General features: G+C 37.4%; 1 protein-coding gene across 1 annotated transcript in view; it reads right to left on the reverse strand.

Moving 5' to 3' along the window:
* The window catches only part of ASB5 (ankyrin repeat and SOCS box containing 5), a 15,813-nt gene extending 12,884 nt beyond the window's left edge, over positions 1-2,929 (reverse strand). Inside the window, exon 1 of the mRNA XM_010013798.1 lies at positions 2,703-2,929. Coding sequence (XP_010012100.1) covers positions 2,703-2,817 — 115 coding nt within the window. The 5' untranslated portion in view covers positions 2,818-2,929. The remainder of the gene's footprint in view (positions 1-2,702) is intronic.
* Positions 2,930-11,848: the final 8,919 nt, after the last annotated feature.

The raw sequence follows: 11,848 nt of genomic DNA on the forward strand, positions 1-11,848 counted from the left end.
TGGAGATACTCAAGAGCTGCTGAACACAATCCTGAGTAATGTGCTCTAGATGACCTTGCTTGAGCAGGGAGGTTGAACTAGATGACCTCCATTGGTCCCTTCCAGCCTCAACCATTCTGTGATAACACATCAGAGGATCAAATCATTGCGGCATGGGCAACATTACTTTTAACAATTCCTAAATTTTGAGAGCTTTGGCATTGCAATTTAACATACTTTTCACACAGAGACATGAGTCACTAAACTGTATTAAAAATTCTAAAAAAATCACAGCAGCAGTACCCAAACATAGTTCACTTGGTTCCTGACAGAAGCAACATTATGCTATGTGAAGGCACTAGCAATGACGATGGCAGCTGTGCCAGGCCTTGAGTACACAGAAGGAAGTGTGTAACCCCTTCCCACATCACATGAAAGCAGAGACATAACTCCCCTGGTCCATTGCTCATGAACGGTTTGGTTTTGCCATCTTCTTGAAGGCTTAACAACTGGCTGGATATTTTTCTAGCTCAAGCTAGCTTGCAAGCTCTGTGTGCTGGAGGTAGAGTGACAAGTGCAAAATCACATCAACCTCTAAATTCAGTCATCTGTCAGATCCACATCAGGTTTGATTTGAGTACATGGAGCAGGTGGTAGTACTCTTAGGTTGTTATTATTTCCTTGGACAAGACACTAAAATGAAGTAAGGGTTTTTAAGTAGCCTTCCCAACTAGAAAGTGACAGAAAAGGCATATGGACATTCAGAGCTGAGTCCAGACTCTGGAGAACTTCTGCCTGGAATAATTTTGCTCCTCAAATGCAGTCTCAGCCTTAATCCAGACTGCAAGCAATTTCCCCTAGCCCTGCTCAAAATTCTTAGTATTTGAGTGAATGCAGCATGTGGCCTAATCCCTAGCCTTAAAACCAGAATCCAGCTGGGCAGCAAACCTGGGCCTAGTGTGCTGACTTTTGCCACATGTAAGAGATTTTGGTAAACTAGCCTGGTTGTGGACCCTCAAGCCAGTAGGCTGAAGACCTTTTCCTAGCATGACTCTATCCTTTCACCCTTCTGCCAAATCTTATCATGACATATTCCACCTCCTACATCACTTTTAGTCCATTTTCCAATCTGCATATTTAATTACATGCTGCATTGCAGTATGACTTTGCTCTGCAAGGGTGGCTGAAGAATAAAGTCAGGTTTGGATACCTCCATGGATGTGAACAGAGAGAGAACAGAGCCTCCTTCAGATCTGATATTAGATATACTTGTTATTCAAGTGAAGTGCAACAACCAGAAGCCTCAACTGCAACACAAGTCTCTCAGTACTTCAAGATGTTCATTATTAAATATATACATGCCCAGCTTGGCAGTCACAAAGAAGCTGTAAGTAGCTGCACTGAGTTGAGATGGATTTTTCAGAAAAAATGACTTTGCATATTTTACTGCGATTTGATAAATTTGAAAACATGAATTTGGCTATTCCTTTGTAAGAATGGCAAAAGAGGCTAACCCTGAAGCATATGAAGGAGGGCTAGTGCTAACATTAATAAACTTGTGTAATTCTTTTCTGTCCAAGGAAGAATGTCCTAGATTTTTGGGAACTACTAGCCCAACTAGCTGAAAGGTTCAAAAATAGATCAGGAAATCTGTAACAGCAAACAGTACGAGGGCAAAAGATACACTGCATATTAAAACATTCAAACAGATACTTGTGAAGCTATGGTAACTGTTGCTTAAGTTTGTGAATTTTATTTGATTCTAAAACTGGCAGTACTGGAAATTAGCAAAGGTATTTTAAGAATAACTCTGATTCCTATAGCATATAGCTATGTTTTACATGGTAAATTCATAATTATTTTCATGCAGAATATATCAAATCTCCCCTTTCCTTGATTATTTTAACATCTCCAGTTTTTAATTTGAGATCTTATTATCATGGATTTCTAGTTTTGCTTCTTCTTTTTTTTCTTCACTCTAAGTCTTATGATAAGATCAATGTAAACTGTTAATATGATGACTTATATGACTAATTATGATTAAAATATTCCTATTACTCTTGCAATTGCTCACAGCCCCCTTTTACACATTTGTATTATGAAAAAAATAGGAAAATATGGCACAGACAATGGCAGTCGAAAACACTTTTTAAATAGAGTGTGTTCCTCATGGCTGAAAACCATGTGTCCGTCAACTTAAATACCTCCTAAGTACTTCTCTATGCAAACCTTTACAATTTTATCTTTGGTTTTAGTATCTCAGTAAATTACAATAATTCTGTCACCTGTAGTTCCTCCATTGTCTCCTATTTCAGCTACCTATACACTTTACACATAAAGTTATATGTAAAGTTTACTCCTCCCCCTCCTTTCCTTCCCCGGTTACTTGCTGTAAACAATTACCCCTCAGTATCCAGTTACCTTGTGACAGGACAGCAAAAGTCAGGGTAAGTCAAGCCTTAAACACTTGCATAAAACAAATAGGGCAGATAAACAAGAAAAGGTATTTTAGATCAGCTGATAAGAGTGCAGAACAGACTAAAATAGCTTCAACACCCTTGTATTAACCCATGCAAGACAATAAAGTGCCACTAACATAAGCATGCATTTATATTACAGCTAGGAAAATAAAAATCAAAGAACAGTTTAGAGCTAGAATATCACAAATTGGGTCAGCTTAGCATATTTCAGTACACGGTTTCTGAAATGGCTGCTATACTAACCTTGGCTGGTCAGAATACCCCAGCTAGCTTTCCGTTTCGCAGGACACTCCCCTATGCGTTCTAGGTGTCTTTTGGGGAGATTCTGGCTCCTCTGAACAGCAGTGTTTGTTGTCATTATTTGTTTCTTGAGAAAAGCCTGTCTGTCATTGGTGCAGGTACTCTGGTCTGACGAACATTGCCAAAGGGATTTCTACTACCTTTTTTCCTCCTTTCGCTTTTTCACAAAGGATCTCACTGAACTTACTGTAGAATGGCTACAACACTGAAATCCATTCAGTAACATTTACTAGCTTGGACTAGTGAGTACGTAGTGGGGGAAGGGAAGGACTGCTCTAGCATTTTCTATTTTTAAAACAGAGAAAGAATCAGCTTAGCTACAGCATGAGTCTTAACTATTTACATGATTTAAATGGAAAGAAGGTGTTAATTTTTTAGCAATTTAACCAAAAAAAAGGAAACAGATTCTTAAAGCATAAGTGTTCAATGCTTTGCTGCTTGAATTGTAAGCAACCTAAAACAGAAAAACTAAAGCTGTATTCTCAGACTGTCAATTCTTTTAGTAATAGAAACAATAATTATTACTGCATCAGGCTTTACTCATATGTAATTTGCAGTTAAGAGAGATTTTGGAGTTCAGAAGAATCCATGAATCTATGAAGCATTTCCAATTTTTTTTTTTCTGTGGTTTTTTTTTGTAGTTTTTTGTTGTTGTTTGGTTGCTTTTTGTTTTGGAGTTTTTTGTTGTGTTGGGTTGGTTGTTGGGGTTTTTTTCAATAGGGGACAAGGTATCATACAGATGTCAACTAGAAAATAAATCTTGAATAAAAAAAAGCATGGTTTGACTCACAAAATAAAAGATTTCACTGGCGATTTGAAAGTCTGATCCAATTATGAAACTCAGGTTGTAGTCTTGTCAAAGAAGCATAAGCCAATATTACCTAAATAATAACAAAAACAAGTGGTAGGTTTTGTGGGGTTTTTTTTGTTGGTTGGTTTTTTTTTTTTGTTACTGTGTATCACACTGATAGGATGTAACAGAAATCTCCAAGGAGAAGCAATCTATAAAATTCCAAACGCATAAAAAGGATGGTGATTTCTCTGTACTAATAACATGTTAAGATGCTGGCTTTACCACTTCTAGTATTTCCTCACTATCCTTTTCTACTGATATAAAAACTAGCAGTTTGCAAACTTTTAAAAAGGAAATTACCATTACAGGGTTTCATTATTACTACCTCTTGCAGGTACCTGACAAAAATTAACCCCTAGGATGTTGACATAATAAACAGGTATTTAATGAAAATTTCTATATCCCTCTTATTTTTCTTTAAGAAAACAATCAGAGGCAGGACTATAGTTAGGTAGGCTGAGGGAAAGAAGGAGGAGCCACTGCAAATTTCACCTTTAAATTACAGCACATGAGAACCGCTCCACGAGGATGGTGCTACACTCTACAGAACACAAGCAGGTGGGCTACTGCTATTCTTGCAAGAGAGAACAAAACTGCACTCTCCCAGGCCTTATTCTGCTTTCATACAGTTGTTTCCCTCAGTTTTATCTAGTAGAATGAACCAGGGTATCTCACAGACTGAAATAAACACTTGTATAAATCCAGCAATCAGACTCTGCAAGTACGTCTTGAACAGAGCTTTCACTAAAAGGTTCATTATAAAAGGGCACATTAAAATGAATCACTTTAATACTAGAATTATTTGTTAAAAATTTATGTTTTCTTCAAGTAAATAAATACTGGAAAATTAATTAACAGGAAAGCTTACTAAGGATGTGTCTGTGTCAGGGAGGTATCAGCACTATTCTCCAGGTGAGAAATAACCCATGACAATCTCTGTGCTTGCCACAGCTCTGAGGCTCATCTGAGTTTTACACTTCCTTTCCATTTGGAATGGCATCCCAGGACTTTCAGGAGAAGGTGGTGAGGATCAGGATCAAGCAAAAAGTATCTGGCACTGCAGGGCAGGGATTGACAGTGGGCTGGGAAGAAAAGACCTACATGTTTTTGTAGGAGTTTTGTGGATGAGGTTGTCAGCTGAGAATGAAGCTGGGTCCTTCTAAAAGAGTGGTACAAACGTGGAAGTAGTTCATACAACTTGCTTTCCACAGATATTCCAGCCCACCTTCTCTCTTACTAGTTTCAGAGGTGTGACTTGCAGGAGCAAGGAAAGCAGCAGATACACAGACAGCTGCTATGGCTTCAAAGAGGAAAACCCCAGAGGAGCCAGCAGCACCCAGTCGCTCTCACCCACAGAGCTGCATAGGAAGCAACAAGCTACCAATAGAATCTGCCACCTTCAAGGCAAGGGTACTAGGAAAGGTATCTCTATTCCATAGAGACTTACCACTCCATTATTAAGTTACTTTGAATACTTTGGAGGACATCAGAATGCAATGTATAAAAATATGCACACTATCTTTCTTCATCCTTTACAGAAGGAAAAGCTTATCTCATTCAGGACTCTAGAAGCAACTTTTCACTAAATTCTGCTAGGCACAACCATTCATCCTCCAGGTAAAAGCCATTAAAAAGTCCTATTAAAGCAGTGTATAAATAAAAGGGGTATTTATTAAAAAAAAAAAAAAAAAAAAAAAGAGAGAGAAAGCTAGGCCAACATGAGAAACCAACTGGAAATGTATTAAAATATACTTGAGATGTTGATATAAAAAGGGGATTAACATACAGTTAGAATTGTGGAGTAAGACTGAAGAACTTGCTATTTCACTTCTACCTCTAACATGGAATTACTATGTGGTCTTCCCCAAGTCAGCCATCCATGCACTGGGTTACATTAGCCACAGTATAAAAATCAGTATCTCTTGAATTCATTAGGTAATAAAACTATTAATATTTGAAATTACTTAGACGTGGTATTCATATTCTGTTCTTCAGATTTTTCTCTATAGAAGACACTCAAACACTTCCAAAATCTGCCAGAAAACCTATACAGAAATCTAAGTCGATATCCAAGTATGTAGAAAGCACAGTAGATCATTACTTCCCCTGCCTTGGCACACAAGCAATTATGGACAGTATTTAGATTATAGTTACTCATGGAAGCAACGCAGCTACCTGTAAAAAAGCAGCCAGAGGAAGGGGTAGACACTACCGTCAGAGTAAGGAAATCAGAGGATTTTACTGATGAGTCTGGAATTCTGACTTAGTCTAGCTGACAAGCTTTAAACAAACCACTATGGTGTTGCATTTCACTAATAATTTATATTCAACTTTTATAATGCAGGGGAAGAATTGTTAAAGGAAACTTTCAAGTGATTTTCTTCAGAATAGTTTTTAATCTGATTTTTGTAAAAAGAAATGTCAGTACAGTTTCAACTTCTCTGTCACCAAATAGCCTTGAGTTTACAGGGGCAGCAGTTCTTAATAGGTGGGAATGAAACTGGAAAGATATTTTTGTTCCTCGCTTTCAATGGGGAACTCATTCTGAAGACTGTTCTTAAGGCAATAAAGATACAACTGTGACAGCACAAAAAAAAAAAAGTGTTAAGAAAAACGACAATCCCCCTCTACCCTTCTTCTTTCTACACGTGATGCAGTCCAATGCAGTACAGTCCAAATTCTAATAACAGCAATTTAACTTAGGAAAAACTGGACAAAATTGCTCTATTTTCAAATATCACAAATGAATGTTTTATTTGCAACCCTCCTCAAGGTAGCCAACTGATGAGCCACATCCCATTCTGTACTTTCAGATTCACTCTAATGACCAGGATTATTACAGAATCACAGTGACTGCACAGAACCTGCCACACTAAATTCTGTGCCTGCTGATGTAACCCACAGACTACAACCATGAAGCTAAATAATAGACAGGCTCCTTGGATCTCAGTGCCAGTAGCCCAAGAGTTGCCTGTCATTTGACATTGTCAGAAAGGAACCAGCAGAGATCTTGAACATTCCTCCCTGTAGGAGAAGCCAAGACAAAGGAGGTTTTAGGAATAATTACAGAAACATGGTTACCAATGAAAACAGCATCCTGAAATGCCAGAGTGCCTCTATTACATCCTGCAGTGCTGGCTCAGCAGCAGGGAACTTAAATGCACCATAAAAGTACAGTGATAAAGCTCTAACAGCAGGACAGGGAAAGGACTGGAACAATTTTATTTTTTTTTTTTAAACAGATTCTTGCATCAAGCCATACTTCATGGCCAATACAATATTGTAAGTCATTAGCAGACAACCAGAAGCTTAGGTATTACACAGATGTCACCAACCTGCCCTCTGTCCTCCACATCTTGACAAATGCCAGCAAGTGTGCAGATAATACTTAAATGGTGATTATTATTTAAGCATAAAACAACATTTCTCTATGCCACTGTGAGCACTATAAAAGCCTATTACACACTCCTGCTCTGTATATACTACCATCAACCTCTCTTGGCTGGAAATCAATATTTTGTTATTATTATTACTATTATAGCAACAGCATGCATGCCTAGTAATTTTTCTACCTCTTCCCCTGAAATTTTTACAGTTGTTAGGCCTTGTATCCTTGGATACTGGGAATCAGAATGGAAGGCTGAGATAAGATTTAATATTCTGATATGATAAAGGTTTTGTCTCAGCCCCCACAGAAGTCAAATATGGAACAATGATACATTCACTACATTTCTTGGCTTGTGGATTTGCAATCTGTACCTGCCAGACCTCTTCACACAGGCAGGCAGTGGTATCACAGAATATGTGCTAACACACAGACCGAAGTAAAACAAATCACAGCATTCATGCTGATGAATCTAGCCAAATCAGTTACCTAGCAGGCCTGGGCTTCAGATATTGACAGAGAAGACAGACATAAGGGGTGAGATCAGTAGTCAGCATGGGAGTGGCATAGAGCACCACAGTGTGAATCACCAGCCAGTTACCATGAGAGAACTGCCATGGAGATCATACCTACTGCCAAAAAGACAGTAGATGTAGCAGAGTAACATCCACTAGTGCAACAGATGCAGCATGCCATAATGGATTTATTACCGACCAGCCAGCATTGCTGCAATCACGAACAGAGCTCAGTACTTAGGCATGTAATGCATTCCCCCAAAGCCATCATCATCTAAACCTGGCAGAAGTTCAGTCACTGCTCGCCTGCATTGCGAATGTTTGAGAACATCCCCTGCAAGAGAGGAGTGTGAATAGCAGAACCCTGTCCATAACAAGTCTGTGACTGAGGGAAGGAACATCACCTTCAGGGAGCTATGCTATTTTGGTCTTTCCCTTTTGCCTTACTCCCCACCTCCGCAAAAAAGACCAGCACAGGTGATATGTTTGAGCTTGCCCCAATTCAGTACTGGAGTTTCCTAATGGCTTTTCTTTAACAACAGTCTTTTAAGGCCTCACAAGCAGATTGCTCCAGGATAATCTTTCAGTCTTGTTGCTATGTATCTTTAAAACTCCAGATTTTAAGCTACATCAGAGTTCATAATGTTTCATTTTGTACTTGTTTGTAATTCAAGCATTCTTCATTTCATCCAGAAAAATTAAAGAAGTCATTTGATGAAGAAGATTTCCATTTGAGTTAAGAGTGTGCACATCAAGCAAACCAACAGGACCTAGGCTGGTGACAAGTTAAGGCCCAACTTCAGATAAGACACATTGCAAGGATGCACACATAAATTATACTAACTATAAAATATGGCTGTGGCTATTCTCAAGGAGGGTCCTGACATAAAAATACAGACAGAAGTTAAAAAAAAATAACCACAAAGGAATCCATTTGGTAGGATATCTCAGTTCCTTTCAGGGAAGCAAGTATGCAAACAGGGTCCAGAAGATATATTCACTGTAAGTTTCTTTAGACTTGGAGATGTTCTTTAAAGTGAGGGAAGAATCAGTGCTTGCCAACAGAAGTGCTTGGTTTTCATTGATGCAAATAGGGCAGGGCTCTGGCCACGCCAGTCTAGTTGCACCATGTAACTCTCACCAAAACCCCTTTAAAGTAGATTATATTCTTCATACCAATGGTTCTAGTATCTTGCTGATATGTGGTGTCATTTGCTTCATTCTAAGCAACTGTCTTCTTGAGATTAATTTTGAAGTACCAGTCATCTTTGGCAGTTATTTGTCATATGAGGCAAAGTTATTTAGCATATTAAGAGAAGGTGATGAACTGCATCAAAGAAAACCTCCCTTCTGAGCTTTCAAAAAAGAACATTCACACCATCTTAAGCATTTTTACACCATTAGCTCACGTGGTGCATATGAAAAACAAATGCTAAATGTGGTGCCTTGCACCAAGTGGTATGGCAAATAGGTATGCCATACAATATTCCTATCATTACTAAATGAATCTCTATTGTATCCAGGAAGCTAGTAGAGGTCTTATATGGCTTTTATTAATAGAACTGTGATCTCCGTGGAATGCAAGTTGAGAAAATGCCTCATGCCTATCTTCCCTACCTAACAACTGTTGCTGAGTGACGTTATCAATTGCAACTTGTTAAAATAAAATAATAGGAAAACTTTGCTCTAATCATTCACTACAGTTCAAAATGTAATCAAGCTTTCCAAGCAGTGGATCCCTAACAGTGAAACATAACATTATTTCCTACTTATGAGTTGTATTTAATAGACCAGCTTCTTGGGTCCACCCAAACAGCACAATGTACAAGAAAAAGAAGGGAACATAAGGCTTCATACTATTTACAAGCTTCCTACTCCTGAAAGGAGATGGAAATTCCAGTCTTGAACTGCCACAATTGCATGGATGGCTTAATTTAGGGTAACTAGGAGTAACTAGTGTACTGAGCATTCCTACCATGCCTGGCAAAGGCAGATAGAGCAAAGACAGGTAGCTTAGAACTTGCTGTGTTCATTCAAGAGTAGACTTTTTAAAAAAAGCTTAGAAGAAATCAGGGCATATTCACCTTGCCAGTTCAGCAAAATCAGTATATTTTGAGAAGCTATACTCAAATACAAATTCTGTTTTCAAAGAACTTTCAAATATTACTTTAAAGTAGTGTAGTTATGCATAAAGTGATATTCTATGAAAATCTTTGCAAAGAGAGTTGACATGATTAAAAAATAGGATATTAAAGAAAATGCATTTTATGTTGTCAGAACTACTTTGCTTGTGCATCAGACCCCAGCTATCTGTCTAACTACATGACTAGTTTGTCAATTATGCCATATTAACTTCTGCAAAATGATTCTTTCATAAGAAAGTTCCTCTGTATCACCTTCTGCTTGCACCTAAAAGCATTTTGACAGTTACTATCAGATTTAATTTTGACAAAATAGTTTTTGCCTTATAAAAAGTTTATAAATAGGAACTACGTCTCCTTCTATAAAGTCATCTGTATTATCAAAGAATGGATTCTTCCATACAAACCAAGCTCTTACCATTATTTATCAGTAAAGTTTATATCTTACAGACCCAAAATACCTGACAATGAATTAACTCTTAAGATTTGATACACACACTTTGAAATCACTTCATACCACAGTACTATTATCTCATCCTAAAGCAGCTGAACTATAAAACTCAGATGAAGGTCCAACTCAGCCCTTGTATATACAGAGCACTTTCATGATATGACCAGCTACGTCGTACAGTAGGGAGAACTGTACCAAGGTTTTAAGGTTGCTTTTGATCCTCCCATTTGTATCCAACAACAGCTGTACAAAGGCTCAGTTAGTAACTCTGCGCAGGTCTGGAAATACAGTGAGAGAAGAAATCTTACTGTGCATATCACTGTCACTGCAACTACCTTGCTAAGGAACTAATTACACCCACAGTTAATTTGCAAGTGAGTTCATTTTTGTAGGTCATTTGGTAGGGCACAGAATTTTAAAATGGAATAAACATATATGTGCTACAATTGTTTCCATAAAGAAATAAATTAATGAAGTGTTGACTTTTCTGAAGTTTCTAGTGTAATGAATAAATACACATTCACTTCAACAAAATAAAAAAGAAAGCTAGGCACCATAGCCTATTTACAACACAGCTATAGTCCCTGATTGCAAAGCACTTAGCTCTAAACAGCTTACTGGTCTCTTTCAATTCAATGGGGCAAGTACATGTATATGAGTAAGAGTACACAAAATTAGTGCCAAAGTTAAATATAAAATCCAGTAAATGGGACCTTTATAATAGATAGTAATACCACTGACTTCACTGAAAAAAAAATAAAAATATCAATTCTCATAGTTTATAAAGATATAGGTCTTTAACTTGAAACAAACTTTTACTCTACAGTAAAAACTGTAGAGTTCTGTCCTGAATTCAGTGCTATTCAGTTTTTTATATTGTGGATGACAGTGTATTGTATTTATTTTTATAAAATCAGTAGATGACACTAAACAGCAGATGCTGCAACTGCTCAGAGGGAAAAAATTCAAAACAGATTTGAGCAAAATGGAGAAATTCTCTCATATCAAAAGCATGAAGTTAGCTGAAGGCCAGTACAACATATTATATTTAGAGAGGAAAAAGCAAATGCATAGTACAGTGACTCTGTCTTAGCATGTGTTTTATAAGCTACAGACTGTATCCTTAATACTTTACTGCTGGGAAAAATAATTCCAGGAGGTATTACATTAGGTATCATATATATGGCACATAACTGTTCCACTTTCATACAAGTCATAGTTCCACTTGTTGCACTAATAAATTCTCAGCTGGAGCATTCTGCTTAACATGAGGAATTAGACATCAATAAAGAGGCCTATGAACTGTATATGATGAATTGGCACAAGTCTAAAGGAGAGCAACTACAGTAATTCCAGGTCTAGAAAACAAGACTTAGGAGGACAGACTAAGTTAAATCCTCTTTTTTTTTATTCTAGAAAAGATAAAAACAGTAAAGGTAGGAAGACACAAGGTAATAGTCTTTAAATTGATTACTTTTCATACATGGAGAAAAACTGATAAATATCTTAGTCACATTTTATGTAATTAGTTTGCAGAAATAAAGATTTAGGTAGGTCTGGGGTGGAGTGGGAAGCATTCTAGCAATGAGAACAGTAAAAGCTGTAATTAGTTGCATAATGACGCTGCAAGAATTGTGATTACTAAGCATTTTAAAAACAGGTTAGCAAAACATTTGCCAGATAACCCACGTGCATTTGATCCTAGAATGTCCAAATAACCTCTGAAGGTGCCTTTCAGCTGTAA

This window comes from Nestor notabilis, unplaced genomic scaffold (assembly GCF_000696875.1).
Source record: "Nestor notabilis isolate BGI_N333 unplaced genomic scaffold, ASM69687v1 scaffold11314, whole genome shotgun sequence".
Taxonomy (NCBI): Eukaryota; Metazoa; Chordata; class Aves; order Psittaciformes; family Psittacidae; genus Nestor; species Nestor notabilis.